Source organism: Podarcis liolepis (assembly GCF_965112155.1).
Source record: "Podarcis liolepis genome assembly, chromosome: 12".
Lineage (NCBI taxonomy): Eukaryota > Metazoa > Chordata > Lepidosauria > Squamata > Lacertidae > Podarcis > Podarcis liolepis.
In genome coordinates, this window is record NC_139563.1 from 12,231,117 (window position 1) to 12,252,768 (window position 21,652).

The 21,652-nt window shown below is 44.2% G+C and overlaps 1 protein-coding gene across 6 annotated transcripts in view; it reads left to right on the forward strand.

The window, feature by feature from the left end:
• The window catches only part of DPP6 (dipeptidyl peptidase like 6), a 497,800-nt gene that overhangs the window by 322,569 nt on the left and 153,579 nt on the right, over nt 1-21,652 (forward strand). For all 6 annotated transcript variants that reach the window (XM_083466765.1, XM_083466767.1, XM_083466764.1 and 3 more), the window contains exon 2: nt 19,776-19,890. In XM_083466765.1, coding sequence (XP_083322891.1) covers nt 19,776-19,890 — 115 coding nt within the window. The remainder of the gene's footprint in view (nt 1-19,775; nt 19,891-21,652) is intronic.

Here is a 21,652-nt window from a genome sequence, read left to right on the forward strand (position 1 = left end):
TAAATTCCCCATTAGGATCTGTAGTAGGTTTTGCTTTCCGTAGTGTAACAATATAGAAAATTTGTCAAGGATTTTATAGGGAACACCCTGCATTGTTGTGCCGAAATCCTTCTTCTACATAGAATCATAGAATTGTGGAGTTGGAAAGGGCGCTGGGGGTCATCTAGTCCAAACCCCTGCGATGCAAGAATATGCAGTTGCCCCATACAATTATCTGGTAGCAGTAGACAGATCTTACTCATCCGTGGATTTCTCTGTCCTTTTCTAAAGCTACTTGTGCTGTCACAACATTCTGCAGCAATAAATTAGCGACTTTCTTTTGGCTTAAACCTGTCAAACTTGTCGCTGGAAGTCTCTGAGTGTTTGCATTTTGAAAGATCGTTCATCAAGCCATCATTTTCTAAACTAAAACTCCCTTGCTCTTTATGAGTCCTTTCTTAAACAGTATGATTCATTTTCTGATTCAGCAAATGCTGGTGCCCTGACCCTCGGTGACAATCAAGTGACTTGCGTTTTGATAAGTTTAGTTTGCTTGGTACCTCCTTGCAGATTTGCTGGATGAAGGCTGACAAGAAAAAGAATTCTACAGTATACAGAAATGCATATTATGGGGCAAAATGTGCATAAAATTGCTCAAAGGGGCGACAAAATATAACATACAAAATGCATTGTCTTTAAAGAAAAATGCTTTCAAAAATGTATGTATCAGGCTAAATTGCACAGAAACATGCTGATGAATTTTCATGAATATTTCACACACACACACAGAGTTTGAAACGAGGCAAGCTCACAAGTGCAAAAAATGGAGGGAAACCATTATTGACAGATTTTTCTATCCCTGGTCAGGCACTTAGTTCAGTTTAGGGATGAGGAACCTGTGGCTGTCCAGTAACTGAGCATTCATAACTACCATCAGACCCACCTCCCCGCCTGCTCCCTCTTCTCCCTCTTTCCTCCCACCACCAGTCCCCTGGCTCTGAGCCTTCATCCCTTGAGGGTTCTCTTGGGGATTCCCTAGCTGGTGCCCCCCCATCTGGATCCAAGCCAGTCCATGACACAGAAGAAGGCATGGGAGCTTTGATCTAGCTCTAGTGTAGCAAAGCAGCTAATGGTTTGGACAAGGAAGAGCATCTCTATCCATATCAAAAACATTTCCAGCTCATTTAATGAGGACCGGGTAGGCATCCTGTTGCAGATCTGCATGGCGACTGGAGATAGATAAAGCTAGTATATTAACTCTAGGAGGGATTGTTTCTTAGGGTGGAAAATGTGTCACTGCTCTAATATTTTGCCACACTGTCTTCTTGGATCAAACTGATTTTGGAGCACTAGGTAGACCTACAAAACCTATGAACAAATGTTTTATTAAATTACATTTCTATTCCACTTTTCCTTAAAGGAACTCAAAGTGGTGTACTTGGTTCTCTCTCTCTCTCTCTCTCTCTCTCTCTCTCTCTCCATTTTGTCCTCACAAAAATCCTGTGGTTAGGTTAGCCTGAGAAACAGTGACTGGGTCAATGGCACCAAGCAAGCTTCATGGCTGAATTCGGTTTTGAACCCTGGTACCCTGAGTCCTAGTGGGACGCGGGTGGCGCTGTGGATAAAACCTCAGTGCCTAGGACTTGCTGATCATAAGGTTGGTGGTTCGAATCCCCGCGGCAGGGTGAGCTCCCGTCGTTCGGTCCCAGCTCCTGCCCACCTAGCAGTTCGAAAGAACCCCTAAGTGCAAGTAGATAAATAGGTACCATTTTACAGCGGGAAGGTAAACGGCATTTCCGTGTGCGGCGCTGGTGCTGGCTCGCCAGTTGCAGCTTCGTCACGCTGGCCATGTGACCCGGAAGTGTCTTCGGACAGCGCCGGCTCCCGGCCTCTTGAGCGAGATGAGCGCGCAACCCTAGAGTCGGTCACGACTGGCCCGTACGGGCAGGGGTACCTTTACCTTCACCCTGAGTCCTAGTCCAACATAAGGTTACCAGTTTTTTTTCAGTGAATCTGGGGACACTTTTCAATTTCAGTAGATTTTGTGTGGGGACTGATTAGTAAATCCAGGGACTGTCCCTGGGAAACGGGGACATCTGGTAACCTTAGACTCCAACACCCTAACCACTAGATATGCAGGCATAGTTTACACATGGCAATTTTTTTGGTGTGTCTCAAGATTGCACCCACGAACACAATATATATTTGGAGCACCAGTTAGTTGTATTGGAACCCTGGTCCTCCAGGTCTTAGTCCATACTCTAGACACCACATCTGCCTTCCAGGAGAGCAAGGTGAGTTGGCCATGGGCCACAGAGGCCCCTCTCAAACCACTGTCACCTCTGAACAAATGCTCATTTGTCATCAGCTGCAGGTATGCATCTCTAAGCAATTGCACGTGCAGAACACAGCTTCGCACTTTTGACATTTCCTTGCCAGATTGGGGCAAAGGTGCAGAGACCCTGGCAGGCCTCTTCAGCATTCATTATCCACCTGCCTACCAGCCTAATGATTGTTGCAAGCAAATAGCAAAAAATAACACAGACTCTCTTCTTAATATTCCTGCCTTGATTTTGACAGGCACTTTTCGAACCTGCAGAAATAAAACGGAGGCCCATTATGCATCCCATCTTCACTGTGCATCGCAATAAGCTCTTCCCTAGCATCAGCACACTGTTGCTTCTGGCTCGGCAGATTTTTGTCTGAAAGGTAGCTGTGAAAACAATTTATTTGGAGATAAAATGAAGAGGGAGCTCTAGATTTGAGAGGGGGAAATGGGCTATTAATATACATAGTTTCTAAAATGCAGATAATCTCCCTTAGAATTCGCAGCAAGTGAACAGGAAGGTATAGACTCTATTTTCCATTTTTTCTTTACTGTATGTGTGTATATGTGTGTGTGTGTAAATTTTTCAAACATTTTCACAATAATCTTCGTATCAAATAATTACGTTGTTTCACAAGTTGACTATCCACCCCCAGCTCCATGGTGTTTTGACTGAAACCTTTTCTACCACATTATATCTTTACTTATTGCAAAAAGTTTCTCTATTACTGTTATTTTATCATTTTTCTTCCACTGCTTTTATCTTGACTCCTGCCTGCGATTTCATTTGACTAGAGTATTTTTTATTAATAGTCCACAAAAGGCCTCCGTTCCTGTTTAAAAAGTTCATCATTTTGATCTCTTGGGTACAGACCTTTCTAAGGGAGTCTCATCCGTGTGTCTGTGAGTCCTGATTGGGCTGCATGTGCCAACCAATCCCCTTCCAGTATTCAGTCACGAGCGTAAGTCATGGTGTCATCCATTTACTGCACTGATTCATTGAGAGGTTGGGGAGAATCTTGTCGCCCCCTCTATTTCTGGACTTCAGGCAGGAGTGCCGCCGCTTTTACAGTCATAACAGCACCAGCCACTCACAAGAGGGAGGCATCAGCAGGCTCGGAGAAACCCCTAAAAGAAATGTTAAGAATAGAACTCCTAAAGCAGACCAATAAGGACTCAGTGGCTACAGAATGCTGACTGATAGTTGAAGGTGGCAAGAGGGGGAATAGGAAATTGGGTGATAAGACAAAATGAAAGGTGTCAGGGCATTTTGACACCCAGACACACACATTCCACAGATATGGGTCCCCACCCTGTCCCCGCCATCGTGCCCGTGCTGCCGCCAGCTCCATCACAGCAACTGTACCCTCACAACAGCAGGATGTGGGTGGCACTGTGGTCTAAACCACTGAGCCTCTTGGGCTTGCTGACCAGAAGGTCGGTGGTTCGAATCCCCGCAACAGAGTGAGCTCCCGTTGCTCTGTCCCAGCTCCTGCCAACTTAGCAGTTCGAAAGCACACTAGTGCAAGTAGATAAATAGGTCCCACTGCGGCGGGAAGGTAAACGGCATTTTCGTGCGCTCTGGTTTCCGTCACGGTGTCCCATTGCGCCAGAAGCAGTTTAGTCATGCTGGCCACATGACCCAGAAAGCTGTCTGAGGACAAACGCTGGCTCCCTCGGCCTGAAAGTGAGATGAGCGCCGCAACCCCATAGCTGCCTTTGACTGGACTTCACCGTCCCGGGGTCCTTTACCTCTTTACCTTTTTTTACCCTCACAACACAGCGGCAGCAGCAAAGGCGTGGCACAAGCAGCAGTGAGGTTGGTAGAGGGCTGGATCCGCTGCCTGAGGCAAATGGCTTCTCTTCACCTTATGCACAGGCTACTCCTAAGTAGTGTATCCTGAAAAAGTGCATGGCTGACATTGAGCAGGAGCACTCTGCACTGCAACATTCTGTTGCAGGTCCCGTTTGATTGTTTATTATTTTTCAGGCCATCTGTGGCTCCAGGGAGCACTGATGTTCCTCACTTCCTTTGATGTGCCTAAATCTAGGTCAGAAAACCAAGAGGCGGCCATTTACCAGTCAGTCATTTACAGCCCTCTGTCCTATGGCTGCCGTTGAGCTGCTTGCAGTGAAGGAACGAGCAAAAGTAGTGTCCGATTCTGGGCAGAAGAACTTTGCCAGCGCAAATGTGCACCAGTGCTGGGGGGGGGGGAGAGGTTTATGTGCATCACAGCTACGCTAAGTTGCCCGGTGGGGTGTTTGTGCGCATGTGTGGAATCTAAAGCTCTGATCTATATGTCCTGCAATTGGTGCACCGCGGAGATAAGGGCCAGGTTGTTAGTTATCATTGCGGAAGTCCAGCTGCTTTTTCTGAATTAAGGGTTTTGCTGTGATAGTGTTTGAAAACCCACCATTTTACATCTTTTCTTACCATTTGCAGCATGACCTGTAGCTGCTCCTCACTGGGACAATGTTATAGATGCTTACTGTATTTTTCCATCTATAAGACTAGGTTTTTTTCCTTAAAAAATAGTGTCCAAAATTTGGGGGCGTCTTATACATGGGGGGCATCTCCCCCATTTTCTTAAATCGGAGTCCCCCAAAACAGGGGGTGTCTTATATAATAATAATAATAATTTATTATTTGTACCCCGCCCATCTGGCTGGGTTTCCCCAGCCACTCTGGGCGGCTTCCATAGAAACCAAATATACACTAAGGGGCATCTTATAGACGGAAAAATACGGTATACGTTTATATGACAGCCAAGTAATACAACAGTGCAGCCAAGTTTACCTGCAGCATAAGTAGCACTCGGATGTGCTAAAGGTAGCCTCTCTGTTTTTAAATCATTTTTCTTTCCACGGGATTGCTAGTGGATTGCTAGTTTTTTAACTGGTTTTGATATGCAAATGATGTTCATTAAATATTTCCCCTACATAAATCCTTTGAATACATCAGAGGTTTGTTAATACTCTGTACTAAGTTGACTTCTTAGCAAGAAGCTTGAGGGCTTTGTTCTTTGCAAATTCTGATAAAAACTGACCTGACCCACTTATTTCTTTAAACAGTTTATATACTGTTTAGCTACAAGTGTCTCTAAGCAATGTACAAGGAATAAAATACAGAAAAGATTTTAAAAATCAGTAAAAAATCTAATGTCAGACTAAAATATCATGGATGAATGTGTGGATTGGATTTAGATTTTCTCCAAATTTTCCGTTGTGGTGCTCAGTTGTTGTTTTTTGGGTTGTTGTTTTTTAAATACCAAACTGCATACAAAATACATATTTGTTGTTTGTTATACTATGGGAAAAAATACATCATCATCATCATTATATGTTGCAAACTGTTTTGAGAACTCAGTAGTTGAAAATAGGTGTTTATGTTGAAATTTAACAAATAAATAAATTTGCAGAAACAGGTGTTAAACTTATCTAGCAGTTGTTTCAGAGGTTTTGCCCCCCAACGCTTGCTTTCAATGAGCAACACACAAATCACCCATAAGCCCCTCAAAGACTTTGAGAATCACTGATTTGTGGCCCAATCTTATGCTTCACAGAGCAGCAACCACATTCCATAATAAACAGAGATGAGATACTAACATGCATATAAATATGATTCTTTGAAAAAATAAAAGTTTAAAAAGGAATAAGAGAGGTTAGTCATAGGTAATAGGTGTGTTTTAGCTGCATGTTTTGTTTATTTTCAAGATTATTTAAAGGGCAAATTGAAGCAGTGATTGGAGAGCATTTATCTGAAGTTGGCTGGAGATGTATCCTATGGTCATCTAGGTGACAGATTTTTGGCTGATTGGAGATAAACATGCCAGTAATGATTTCACTGACAGCCTCCTGCACTGGAAGGGTTCCAGACTCCATCCATCCGATCATCCTTTTCACATTCAGAAACTGTGCCATCTTGGATCCGGATAACAGGCACTAGCACATTAAAATACAGGCTTCTGGCTCTGTATTAGAAAGTGATGCAGACAGAAGGGAGTTAACACCTGAGCAGGTTGGGTAATGTGGTGTTTTGCAAGCAGACACTAATAGGTACAAATCTGACTTTCTCTTCTTCTTTTTCAAAAAGTGCTACATATGGATGTAACAGAGCTGTGCTCAAGCTTTGAAACTGGTTGTTTTACACATCAAATTCTGGGCCAATTTGAAGCTATTATGTAAGCAGGAGAAAATGAGTCAAGCAACAAAGAAAGCGGAGAAGCCGTGCAGCAAGATTTAACGCAGTTTCGATTAATACGCAAAGGCCATTTAGGCCTCGCTTTAATTATTCAGCATTACACAAAGTACAAAGCAAGTGTCTAAGAGGATCACTTGCTCATTATATACAATGTGTTGCCGATGCTTTGTTAAGAGCTGGAACTTTGCACACCCAATTTGTGTGGGGGCTTTTTTCCCTCGGATTAGTAACAGTGTGGACTCCAGTGCCGTTGATAATAAAAGCAAAGTGGGTTCCTTGAGATTAGAAGGTGGAGAATTAGCCCTTCTTTCTTTAGGTTTTGTATAATTAGATGCAGTCAATAAAGGATGACAGCTCTTCCTCGTGGTTAAGTCTCACTGTTGGAGCCCCACTCCCCAGAAAGCCTATCTATCAAGAGTCTGGCTGAATCAGACCCAAGTCCTGTCCAGTTCCACAACTTCTTTTTTTGCAATGACCAGACAGAGACCTCTGGGAAGCTCACAAGCAGGAAATGAGGACCAATGCACTCTCTTAACTCCCCAGCAACTAGCATTCAGGGGCATGCTGAATATATTTTGTAGAAACTAGTCTAGCTCAGTTGCTAGAGCATGAGACTCAGGGTGGTGGGTTTGAGCCCCATGTTGGGCAAAAGATTCCTGCATAGCAGGGGGTTAGACTAGATGATCCTTGTGGTCCCTTCCAATTCTGCAATTCTATGATTCTGTACAAATATAGTCATCATGGCTGGTAGCCATTATTATCCTTAGTCTCCATGAAGTTGTCTAATTCCTTAAATTGGTGGCCATTGCCACATCTTGCAACAACAGATTCCGGTGGGGGTGGGGACTTCTGTTGGTTCAAGGAAAAATATAGGTACATAAAGGAGAATTCCTGGATGCCAAGAGAGAACCCCAGCAGAGATTTGAAGTCACTAATATGCAGCACAAGTGAAGCATGGAAAGATAGGCTGATAGACCTTTAAAATAGGCTCTTTAAAGTGAGTTCCAAAGTTTTCCTCTTCCCCAGCATATAAAAAGACCACACGTTTGGTAAGTTAAAAATGGTTTACTTGCAAACTCTCAAAAGGCCAGGTTCATGTGCTTTTCCATACGGCATTCAGAAAAAGTTACACAGGCAGTAATGCTTGGCTTAGTTACATTGGTGAAAGTTTCTAAATTATTGGAATAGGAACTCGAGTGTGGCTTGTGAGAGCCATGCAGTCTGAGTTGCAGCAACCAGCTCAAACCTCTTCACATATCGAGCTTCTCATGTAGACTGGGGAAACAATAAGTTTGATTACCCATTTCCTCCCAAGGTAAGGGAAGTGGGCATAGCTAAGTCTGGCAGGACAGCTTATTTTATCATATTAACTCCTTCATGCATTAATTAGACTTAAGCATGTTGGTAATATAAGGCTGGTTATTCCAAAGCTTTTCCCTTTCCACTTTCTCCACACATGGGTGGGTGTTTGTTTTTTGTTTTGCATTTCTTTGATGTCCACCCCACTTACGTATTTCCACCCACCCACCCTAAAAGTCCCAGAATTAGCAACCTTTCCTCTTAGGGGTCCTTTTCTAGCCTCTTAAGAGTTATGATGACCCTTTTCTGCAACTAGAATTATTCTCTGTAATCCAAATGTGGTCACATTTTAGATTTGTCTAAAGGCATTGCAAATAGTGTCGATTTTTTATTCCTTTCCTAATGATCCCTAGCAATGGAATCCAGCTTTTTCACAGCTGCTGCATTCTGGGTCGATGTTTTCATTGAGCTATCCACCACGAACCCAGTGATCTTTGGCACAGGTTTTTTTTAATGACCTTCACCCAAGGTTGGGGAGGGCTGAGTTCTTGAAGCATTTAGCCTGCTACAAAACTTTTGCTAGCCAGCTGTTTGGAAGCAGTACTAAATCTGCATAACTAACAAGTGTGACAAATTTCTTCCTGGTGAGATGTTAGAAATGACAGCAAAGTGACAACTGAACATGACAGCAACGTTGGAAATTATATCATGCTTGGTCTCACAAACAGATTTTTTTATGCGGGGACATGGGCTGGAAAGACCCTTTCTTAAATTCTGTTCCAGATTATAACACTCTGCTCTGGTCTGGCCAGGTGAGACCCTGCAGAAGGCTGGACCAGGTCAGCCAGAGTTAGATCAACCAGGAGCAGAGTGTAACTGCCCACATTAAGGGTTACCAAGCTTTTGGGGTCCTGGGCACTTCTGCAAATGACAGACACAAACCCTCCAAGAGAAGGCTTCGTTTAAACCCCACTTCAGCATGGAGGGGGCAGTGCAAGTGGGGTTTAAGATGGGTGTCAGGGAATGTATCTGTTGACTGCATGTGCACTTATAGGTGCTGCACTGATGAGCCATGAAGTACATTGTAAAGAAAAACAACAATGGGGTCCCCTTTTTTGGCTTTCTCATTCCAGGGCCTAAACATCTGCATTTCCCTGCTTGCTACCACTATTCTCCCTAATTGCCCCCCATATATGTTAGGACTAGAAAATTCTGTACAAATGAAGCCTGAGATCCAGATCAGCTCTCAAACAAATACATTAAAAGTGCCCTAGGCACAACAGATTTGTAAGAATATCGGGCCTTGGAATTGTCCGTTTTAATATATTTTATAAAATCTCACAGCTTGTCACAGTGCCCAGGAAACTTCCACTGACTTTGAATGCCTTTAAATCAGGCCACCTATAAATACTTTATTCGCGGCCATGAACCCAATTACCCTCAGGTTCTCAGTTCCCCTTAGTGCAGCTGTGGCAGAGAAATTTATTAACTTGTAACTTTTATTTTAAGGGTCGTACGTTGTAGGGGGTGTTGTAGCGTTCAGCTTGGATGCGAGAAACCCAGATTCATACTCCTGTCACCCACAATGTACATGGGGTGGCCTTGGAAATCAAGCAAAACAAAGCTACCGCATGGGCCTGAGGTCAGGAGAAAATGAAAAAAGCTGGCCCCTCTCCTTTGTTTGCTGCCGATGGCAGCCATTTTGTGCTGGCACTCCCGGCACTACCAGCAAGATATGAGTACCAGCAACTCACTTTTCTTACCAAAAAATAAAGTACAATAAAGAAGTATTAACAAGTCCTTTAATGCACTGAGATGTACTGTAGAAATTACTAGCAAAAATCTACCTGAATGCTGATGTTTGGTTTTTTCACTTGCTTTCCCACCCAAAAGAGTGTCTAAATAAGTACTTCATTTTCCATTTTGATAAAAATTCTTGTTCAGGCAAGGAGGTAGAAGGATTGTGCCTCCTGAAAATGCATGTAAGGGGAATATTGTGTGCTGTAAATGTTACATAGGAACAGTAGTAGTCAGCAGTGAGGTTGGGTTGGGCTGATGTGTCTTCCCAATACCAGAATATCTGCTGGTTACCAAGAGGAAGAGGGTGGAAGTGGAGGGGAGGTCGGTGGGGTGTGGGGGCAACACCGGGAACATTGGCGTGGGTGCACCACTGTAATTAAACTGCCCCACACTGTGCCTCCCTTCCCTACCACTCTCCCTCTCAGTAACCAGCAGTGACTCCAGCCCTGGGAAACCAAGTACAGTGGTACCTCGGGTTAAGAACTTAATTTGTTCTGGAGGTCCGTTCTTAACCTGAAACTGTTCTTATCCTGAGGCACCACTTTAGCTAATGGGGCCTCCCGCTGCTGTCGCTCCGTTGCCACCTCACAATTTCTGTTCTCATCCTGAAGCAAAGTTCTTAACCCAAGGTACTATTTCTGAGTTAGCGGAGTCTGTAACCAGAAGTGTCTGTAACCCGAGGTACCACTGTAAGCAGCAAAACCTCACCACGTCCCACTGACTGCTACTACAAAGCATCCTTCCAGATCAGACCAAAGGCCCACCTTAGGGCCAGTGGGAGGAACCTGGGGGAGATGGACCAGACTTCTGATTATTTCTTCTCGGGTGATGCCCACTTGGAAGATGCTCTGATGCAGCAGGCCTTGAAAATGGGTGTGTGGACCTGAGGTGATATTCAAAGCAGCAGCACTATGCATCTGTCAAGGAGAGATTTACAAGGGGAGCAGTGTCATTTGTCACTTTGGGCTAAAAAGCAGTCTATAAATAATCTCCACCATACCATACCAACCTTGCGCTCAGTGTGTATGCAGTTCGTGGCTTGCGTTGCAGTCCTGAAGTGCATGGAGAGCATGCTAAGCTCCTTCAAGTCTGACCTGAGCAGCCCCAGCTGTGAGATCCAAATGTTGCATGAGCGTAAAGAGCCATTAAGATATGGTTACCAGATGTCCCTGCTTCTCAGGGACAGTCCCCGGATTTACAAATCTGTCCCTGGACAAAATCCATCCCTGGTATGTCCCCGGATTTCATTTAATGTCCCCGGATTTATATTGCAAGTGTTGTAGATTTATTAGTAGGGAATGAATGCTGCATCACTGGTTCAACGGCACACGACACATCATATGGGGACTTCAGGCGAAGCAAAATGGTGGGTGCCACAGCAGCGAGCAGCTCCTGAAACCAGCCATAGCCAACTGTGCTACCAGGCTGGCTCTGCTGAGACTGTCATTGGCACCACTGCTGAAGGGGAACTGGGGACACCAGTTCAACTGGAGGAACCGCAGACACCCTCCCCCTGCGACCTAAATCAAGCCATGAGCGAGAGCGCCTGGCCACCCAGCCAACTGCCCAGTGGCACTCCGGGGCCAGGAAAACCCTGGAGCCGATGCACGGAGAAGGAGTAGAGGAGAAGGAGAAGGAAGAGAGAGAAAGAGGAAGGAGAAAAAAGAGGGGAGCCCCTACCTTGCCGCACCGCTGCCACTGCCACTGAGGGGGAGAGGTAGGAGAGCACCGGGAGGGCAAGGACATGTGGCTGAGCCCAGGCCCGACCCAAGCCTACTCCACGGCGGCTAGCGCTCCAAGAAAGAGGAAGGCCTCTGTGGCAGAGGAGACCACTGAAGAGAAGATATCACTTCTTTATTTAAAAAAAAACAACAACTTTTTTAATAACTTTTTTCTCTCTCTTTTTTAAAAAAAGTGTCCCCGAATTCTTTGAAAAAAAATCTGGTAACCTTACATTAAGAGCCCTGCTGGGTCAGAACAAAGGGCTATCAGATCCAGCATTCTGTTCTCACAGTGCCCAGCCAGATGCCTCTGTGAAGCTTGCAAGCAGCGCATGGGTACAATGTCTCTCTCGCTATTCATGTTCCTCAGTGCTTGGTATTCAGAGACACATTGCAATGCCTGTCTCCTGTTCATGATTCCCTGCAACTGAGCCTGGAGGCAATATAGCCATCACGATGAGTAACCATGGATACTCTTATCTTCCACGGATTTCCACAAACATGGACATTTTACACATTGGGAAGTAGGCAATGCTAGAAATTCTTAGAGATGTTTTTGGTGGGAACTTTTTACAATTCTATGATTCTATGTAAACCGAGGTGGTCAGGCTTTCCAAAGAAACAGTTCCCTCCTATACACTCCATGATGGAACCATCGATGCTCCCTAGATGTTTAAAAGGATGCCAGAATTGAATTATTGCTGGACTTATTTAACCTAGATCAAAGAATCCCTAATGAGGGAGGGGCACATCAGTTCTCAAGAAGTTGGAGAGTGGATGAGGGCATGATATAATGAATTAACCAGTGGTAATCATGAAATTGAGATGGAAGCCATAAATCTTCGCAAGAATTCTTGAGTCATGGAAATTATTTTAAGCATCCTTGCCTACCTTCTAGGATGTTCCTACAGGAAGCAGAAATGATTAGACTCCAGCTCCAAATATATGCACTGTTGGTTTTATAATGTGCTGTTACCATCTCCACCCATGGCAAATGGCCCATAGAACATAAAAGGGGGATTTATGGTGTATCTTTTCAGCATTCACATAGGGCAGATGGAAAAATAATCTGAGCTCTGCAGTTTAAAGCAGCTCAGCCAAATATTTCTTAGCAGAGTTTGATTATAATCTTTTCCCCAAGACTTTCCCCCCCAACAAATATATTACCGAGCATCGATCTGGCTTCTGCAAGACTTATTTAAGAATAACAGCATGGATTTCTAGATTTATATGTAAACTAGATGTACATTTAATATTACTTCATTCACCCTGTGAGGTCCCTCCCACCCTTTAAAATAATAATAGTAATAATGTCTGAGCATCTATCAAGGCTGGTTGTTTTTAAGCACTGAATTATAGCATTAGGTGCTTAGTATGGTATCACTATTTCAGTTTCTACTGCTGCTATTGTGATGATCTAGGCTACTCTGAAATATCCAGATGAATTTCTTAACTCAAGTGAAATATCGGGAAGAAACTACCTGTGAAGCTAAATGCTATCACCTGTAGTTGAGTGAGTGTTTCGAAAATGATAAATATCAGGTAAGGGTGGGATAAGGTCCACAGCATGTTACATGTGGTGGGTTTTAACCCTTTCCTACATAAGTGGCATATATATATATATATATATATATATGTTTTCGTAGATTTTCACGGGTACAGGAATGCAGGTTTTGGTGTCCTCGGGTGTCTTCCCGTGTAAAAGTTGGGGTGTCTAGGCGACGTTTCGACGAGGTCTCACTCGTCATCTTCAGGCTGGTGCTTTCGGCTTCTTGTTACTGGAACAGAGCGGGATCTCAGTGTTTGAGTTCCTATAAATACTGTAGAGGGGTGTGGTGTATTGCCTCAAAAGTTCTGGGCAGAGGGGAAGTTCCCAGGCTAGTGTTCTTTTCTTCTTTTGTTCCTTAATTACTTGAGGGATATCTTGAGTGATTTCTTGAGTGATATTCTGAGTACCACTTAGGTGGGTCATTAGGTGTGGATTAGTTGCTAAAGCCTTCGTGTCTTGACCTCTTGAATTTGTGAAGAGTTTTTCTGGGAAGATGGCTGTACTGCACTTAGTTGTGCTTTGGCTTGGCTTCGTGTATAGGGGCGAGCTGTGGTTTTGTGCCCTGTGCCAGCCAGATCTGTGTAGGGATTGCAGGGGGGTGCAGCATCCGGAGGTGCCACTATGGTTTGGTTACTGGATGGTGTCTGTAATTTATCTGTGGAGAGGGTCTGGGTTTGGGTCTGGTGTGGTTGATTGGTGGTGGCGTTCTGTGTGCCTCTGGATCTGCGTTCTGTGTGCCTCTGGATATTTGTCGAAAACAAATATCTCACCTCTACGGGGAGGAAACCTTCCAGCTGACAAGAACCTACGAGAAACTAGAAATCCGAAGAGCCACCATCTTATGTGATCTCTTGTTCCTACGCAACTGCCGAGACAACAACTTAATTCCCACATGCTTCCAACTTAAATTCCACTCTAAAACCCCAGCTACCGAAAGGATCCTGAAACGAACTGAACTATCCCTAATCAGAAACGAACTACATAAGAAAAGATACCTACTAAACCAAACCAACAAAGATCTGCTCACTCTTCACCTCAAACTCTGTAACAAAATCCACCCTGCACTCTGGGACAAATGCAAACAACTAGCCGTCTGGAGAGCTGAAACTGAGACCTCACATAAGACAGACACACACACCAACAAACTCCACAAACTAGAGAGACGCCAGAAGCCCAGCCACCCTCCACAACAACCCATGAAACAAACAGTACATAACATATCAGACAGGATCCTCACCTCAACTGAAACCAAAGTACTCTCCAAAGGTTTCAACTTTGCAGTTACCCCGAGACGCATCCCCACGGAAAACATCATATGCGGAGTCGAAGCTAGCCTAACCAAAATCAACCCAGATGAAGCCAATAAAATCAGACTTGAAGTCACCAACATCCTCTGCTCCAGCAAACCACCCAGAAGCAATTTACACAAAGAAGAACAGAAAGCACTCACCAACCTGAGGAAAGACAACAACATAATCATTCTCCCAGCAGACAAAGGTAATGCCACTGTTGTGATGAACACATCGGACTACCAAGCAAAACTATCAAATCTACTCCAAGACCCTACCTACCAACCTATAAAAACAGATCCCACCACCTATCTGGAAAAAACCACCAAATCCAAAATAAAAGCCTCTCCTATCAGTGAAGAAATCCAGCTAAGAATCATCCCCAGAGAAAAATCATCCAGATGCCCCAAACTCTACGGCCTCCCCAAGATACACAAAGAAGGAACACCACTCAGACCAATAGTCAGCTCCATAGGCTCACCTCTACAAAATCTCGCTAAATTTCTCGCTAAGCAACTTCAGCCCTATGCAGAATCCATCTCTTCACACGTTACAAACTCCTTCCAGTTCATAGAAACAATAAAGAAGCAAAACCTACATCCCGATGACCTACTTGTGAGCTTCGATGTTGTATCTCTCTTCACACAAGTGCCCATTAATGAAGCCTTGACAGCCATTCAAAACAAATACAATCCCCCCGAATACATCCTGGACCTGACCAACCACTGCCTAACCAACACGTACTTCATCCACAATGGACAAAGATACAAACAGATAGAAGGAGCACCTATGGGATCACCCCTCTCACCGGTCATCGCAAATCTGTACATGGAACACTTTGAAACCAATGCTTTAGACAAGTCAGAACACAAACCCAAACTTTGGCTCAGATATGTTGACGACACCTTTGTAATTTGGCCACACGGGAAAGAAAAACTAGATAGCTTCCTCACACATCTCAACAGCCTACACCCCAAAATACAATTCACTATGGAAATAGAAGCCAACAACCAGCTTCCCTTCCTTGACGTCCTAATCTACAAAAAACCTGATGGCTCCCTAGGACACACTATCTACCGGAAAAAAACACACACCAACCGCTACTTACATGCTCAATCACACCACCACCCTGCACAAATAAACTCCGTAGCCAAGACCCTCATCTCCAGAACCAAACGCCTGGCTGACAAAGACCACTTGACAACTGAGTTACAGAATCTCTCAAATGTGTTAATCGCCAATGGATACCAGCAAAACAGGGTTAAGAAGCTAATCCAAAAAGAAACACCCCCCAAAAACCAAGACACGGAAGAAAACAATGGCATGGCCCTCCTTCCTTATATCAAGGGCACTACAGATAAAATTAGCAAAATCCTCCATAAACACAATATCAAAACAGCCTTTTGCACCAACCAAAAAATAGCCAATATCCTCAGAAACCCCAAAGATAAAATCCAGTTGGAAAACCAAGGGGTCTATGAAATACCCTGCAAAGTCTGCCCAGCCACGTACATTGGACAAACAAACAGACGAATAAATGCACGTATCGCAGAACACAAGAATGCCGTCAAAAAAGAAGAAAAATCTTCCTCTCTTTTCCAACACATGAAAGAAACAGGACACGAAATTAATTTTGCAGATTCCAAATTGCTCTTTAACATGGAACATCACCACAAGAGAATAATCATGGAAGCCATCGAGATAGAGAAACACCCTCACAACATGAACAAGCGTGACGACACGTCCCGCCTGCCAGACATCTGGAAATTAGCCCTCCCCACAAAAACCGACACCAGATCCAGAGGCACACAGAACGCCACCACCAATCAACCACACCAGACCCAAACCCAGACCCTCTCCACAGATAAATTACAGACACCATCCAGTAACCAAACCATAGTGGCACCTCCGGATGCTGCACCCCCCTGCAATCCCTACACAGATCTGGCTGGCACAGGGCACAAAACCACAGCTCGCCCCTATACACGAAGCCAAGCCAAAGCACAACTAAGTGCAGTACAGCCATCTTCCCAGAAAAACTCTTCACAAATTCAAGAGGTCAAGACACGAAGGCTTTAGCAACTAATCCACACCTAATGACCCACCTAAGTGGTACTCAGAATATCACTCAAGAAATCACTCAAGATATCCCTCAAGTAATTAAGGAACAAAAGAAGAAAAGAACACTAGCCTGGGAACTTCCCCTCTGCCCAGAACTTTTGAGGCAATACACCACACCCCTCTACAGTATTTATAGGAACTCAAACACTGAGATCCCGCTCTGTTCCAGTAACAAGAAGCCGAAAGCACCAGCCTGAAGATGACGAGTGAGACCTCGTCGAAACGTCGCCTAGACACCCCAACTTTTACACGGGAAGACACCCGAGGACACCAAAACCTGCATATATATATATATATATATATATATATATATATAATGCCCTTCAGATGCTCTTAGCTCAAGGCAGGCAAACTTCCATTAGTGCTAACTGGAGCTTCCCTCTTTGGGATATTTTCTTCTCAGTCACAGTGGATAGAAAAGGGTTGAACTCCACTGCCTCCATTTGATGGTCCTGATCCGCCCACTTCTTCCCCCTTTCAGTTTCAGTGGAGGGTGGTTCGCTCTGCCCCAGTAAGCTGAGTTTGCCTTCAGCCAGCCCACAACTGGCTTCCTTCCTACAGTACTTAGAACCAGACCAAGGGTGTGATGGCCCTGCCTGACAGCTTCCCCCTCATCAGTCTCAGTGTTGTCCTTGTAGAGCTCAGCAGAGTGGGGGAGGAGGGGGACAAAACTGTAAGTACTTGCCTGTAGTGCCCCCTGCTGTTGGGCTCCTTGACTTCTGCCATATCAGTCCCAATGGGCCCCACTCACCACTGTTCGTTTTGGAAACCTTGCACATGACTACAGATGATGCACCGTGCGCAGTTCTCTCCTTATAAGGAATGTGGCTGTGTAAAACAGAGGCTATTAGTCTTCTAGCTCCCAAAGTCAGGTTCGCAATTGCTGGTTACCTACTTGGGCCCAGGTGTGTTTCCTGTTCCTTGTTCTTCTGAGTACATAAAATGAAGCGCTCCTGAGTCCAGAACTTTTTTGTATTTATTTCATGGCCTTGTAACATGGCCTTATGTTTATCTTTGTCAATTACCTCACATAAAATGAGGCCTACCATTCCACATGTTGATAGTTTTCCCCCTAAATGTAGAAAATGAGGCCTACAATTATTTAGTTGATTGTTGTATTTTTATTACCACTGGGGAGACAGTGCCATTGCCCTCTGGATATTATTATTATTATTATTATTATTATTATTATTATTATTATTATGGCACTAAAATGTGTTGGATCACCTTTGATTCAATAAAAACCAAATAGGGATAAAACTAGCACAAAACCTGGCACCAGTTTGGAGTCAATGTTGGGTTTGGGGCTACACCTATGGCTCCCTGTTTGTCAGTTACTCAGTTTGGGGGGTGACACAAAACGTGAGGTTTGTGGCACAAAACTAGCACAAAACTTTGGCAACAGTCTGGAGTCTTATCAAACAAGATTGGACTTTTGGGCATTTGCTGCATCAATAACTTGGGGGCAGCACAAAACACGGGGTTCAATACACAAAACTAGCACAAAACTTTGGCATCTGTTTGGAGGGAATCCAGAATTTCAGGATCACAGGTTAATGAAGCTGTGTTAGATCTGGTGTTGCTGTCTCATTGTGTAGCAGTAGTACAGTGGTGCCTCGCAAGACGAAAAGAATCTGTTCTGTGATTCTCTTCGTCTAGCGGTTTTTTTCGTCTTGCGAAGCAAGCCCATTGAAGGATTAGCGGATTAGCGCTATTAGCGGCTTTTAGCTGCTTTTAGCGGCTTATCTGCTGATCGGATCAGCTGATAAGTGGCTTAGCGGCTTTGAAAAGGGGGGGGGAACCAGCAGGAACTCGCAAGACATTGTCGTCTTGCGAAGCAAGCCCATAGGAGATTCGTTTTGCGAAGCACCTCCAAAACGGAAAACTCTTTCGTCTAGCGGGTTTTCTGTCTTGCGAGGCATTCGTCTTGCGGGGCACCACTGTAGTTAAAAGGGTTGCTGAGATCTCACTTGGATTGCCTATTTTTCTTCAGTTTGTCCTGAAAGTCACCCTAAGCACCCTTTTTGATGTCTCAGTAATAAGCAACCATTAATGCAGGTGAGCCAACTCACAGCTGATTAAGCATTGCCCTCTCTTGATCACGGGGCTGCAACATTGCCTTTGTCCCTGGCTGGGAGGAGTCGCTGCATCTAATAGTTTCTGCCATTCTCTGTTAGAATTTCTGCCAGTTTTAAAGAACCAAAAACAACAGCATGCATGCATTTGGGTCTAAAGGGTTTTTGATGATTTAGGCTTTGGCAGCCTACTCACATTGGCACCAGCTGCCTCTCTGATTCCCCCTCTCCTTTTTGACCTCTATTGGGTTGTTGTTTTTTAATGTGAAAGGAAGGGTTGGCTGCGAACAGAGATAACAAAACCCACATTGTTTTCCTGACTCTTTGGCTAACATTGGCACGCATTAGGGAAATCACTAAATCTCCATGCCCTTTGCTGCGAGATTAAGATAGTGGTTGTTCTTTGCCTCTCAAGGCTAGGGGAAGGGTGAATCTATTACAATTTTCAAAATGCCTTTACCACAGTGCATAGAATTTGCATATATAAATGCATGCTGCTGATCATTTCCCCTTAATTTTGTTGCTTTGAGGGTTTCCTTTTTTTAAAAAAAGTATGAAATTTCCCAACTCATTCTTCCTCTTATTTTCCTTTTTCAGAAAATTACTTGCTTTTTTCAAAATCTTCCTCTGCTGCCTGCCACCCAAACCAAAGCAACACAGTAGGAGATAGTATAAATAATGGGGGCCTCTATTATGCTGGCTATCCAACATGCTAGAATGGAGCTAAGCAAGAAGGATGTGGTGCTTTTTGTCCTCTAAATCAGGCTTTCTCAACCTCGGCCCTCCAGATGTTTTTTGGCCTACAACTCCCATGATCCCTAGCTAGCAGGACCAGTGGTCAGGGATGATGGGAATTGTAGTCTCAAAACATCTGGAGGGCCAAGGTTGAGGAAGCCTGCTTTCAATGTTGTTGAACTTCATCTCCTATCACTGACCACTTGCCACACTGACTGGGGTTGATGGGAACTGTAGTTCAATAACCTCTGGAAGGCCACAGGATCCTCACCCCTGCAATAAAGGGTTCTCCAGGGTAGAGGGATAAGGTTCTATGTAAGTGGATCCTAAACTATTATCCATAAAACTAAAGTCTCATTGTGACATCAGAGCAGCTCAGTGAATGGCAGACAGGTGGTCCAAAGCCCCTGCTTGCTGGTCCTTGTACAGCAGATTTGAACCACCAATGGTTAAAATCACCAAATCTCTTATTATTGCAATTCGGTTTGTCCCATGCTGCCTTGCTCTCCTAGTTACTTACGCAAATATATCTTTGCATCTGCAACAAGCAAGCTTACAGCTGCCCCTATGGCTACTGAACCTAATTGCTAATTGACTAGATTCACCTTATATCATGTTTGGATGCGTTTGTTGCTCATGGCCTCTGCTTAACCATTCCTTTTTTCTTTTGCTGTTTGCAGGAGCTGGTGGGGAGCAACCCTCCACAAAGGAACTGGAAAGGAATTGCAATTGCGTTACTTGTTATTCTGGTTATCTGCTCCTTGATTGTCACTTCAGTTATCTTGCTGACACCAGGTATTTATATAACCTTTAGTTTTAGCTGCTGCTGTTGTTGTAATTTCAGTGTCTTTGGAAATGCATTTTAAAAAGGCAGGGGCCTGATTAAACTGAACTTGACGGATAGATCAATCAGATGGAGAAAATCTCTTCCCCGCTCTTTTAATCTTGAAAGCAGGGGTGTGCTTCGCTGTGTTTTTTAATGATACCGAACGTGGAACAGTGATGCAGTTAGGTAATTTTAGACTAGGATTTAATGGTCTTACTGGGGCAGGAGGGCCCTCTAGATGGTAAGAAAGAGCTGCTGTGTTTAGGGGCTTTCTTGCTCAATTATTTCTTTAAGAGAACGTATTATGCACTGCCCAGAAGAAAGGCAGCTACCCAACAGCTACATGGCAGAGAGAAATTCAAGGGATGAAGTTTACTCCTTGAGTTGCTGTCTCTCAAGCAGATGTTAGTTGAGGAACCTCAAACCCAGGGATCAAATGCAACCTTCTGCACCTCTCTGCCAGCTTGTTGGAGCATTACACACACCCTTACCCTTTCCCAAGGCCACATCTCTCATGAGTCCTCCTTGAGTATTTTTGCCTGGTTGGAATGTGTCCTTCAACTCTGATAATGCCTCTTTCTTGCCTGAATGGAAGCTAGAGAGAGGTGGGTGGGTGGGTGAGTGGGTGTGTGTGTACAAACAAGCATACTATACGAAGGTAAAATGCACATTCATTCTCTGCCAACTTTTGATGTTGACTCTGCCAACCGCTGGCATGCGGCCTCCATAAGGTTGCCAAGAACATAATGTGGCCCTCAGGTTGACAGTTTCCCCTCATCCCTAGGTTGGAGGCATAGGTGCCTTGTCAGGAAAAGAAAGAGTGATGCCCTTATCAGACTTCAGCTACATTGATAAATTAAATTAACTCATTCAGCTCAAGTAAGTCCCTAGGAAAGATGTTCTTCCCTGGAAAGTTAACTGGAAAAGCCAAGAAGGTTAGGCTGGGTGATCCCATGAGACCACAGTTTTTTGCTGTACATAAGAGAAAGGCTGTGGGGATAACCATTTGCCAACAAATAATTTTCTTTAATGCCAAGATCAAAAGCAGAACAAGGCAGAAAAATAACATAGAGATTTCATGGGAGAGGGGGAAGAGAATATTCCTTGTTCTAACACTCAAGGAGTGGGGGGAAAGGAAGGGGAAACAGAATGAAGAACTATCTAATCTTATGACATGTCTTCAGAATTGTCCCATTCAAAAGTAATGTCTGCCCTAACTAGAAAAACATTCCAGGCAGGGAACCTGTGGCTCTTCGGATGTTAGCCCCAGACATGAGAACTGTGGCCCATGAACATCTGCAGGGCTACAGGTTCCACTTTCCTGAAGTTGGGTTGTAACCCTCAACATTGTTCTCTGGCACTGTCAGCTGTAGCAAACGAGCTGAGAGATTTGAACTGAGGTCTCCTTGCCTCACAGGCACAATCTTAGACATGCTGCCCTTTTATTTCAATCTCATGAAGTTATGGCATCACGCTGTTCATCGGAGTCCCTTCCAGCTCTGCAATTCTGTGATTCTATCCCACTCTCCCAAGCATTTCTGCACTGGCACACTAAGTCTTAGGACTAAACCATTATCATGTTGCAAGTGGTGGTTTGTGTGCCTGTTACCGAAATAATGCATGCTTCATGGCTAGATCTTAAGTGGCTGAAGTACCTTGGGACCAGTGAAGTAAAAAGCCATTTTCTCCTCCATTAATTGGCTCAATGGAGTCTGTTTATGGCATCTCTAA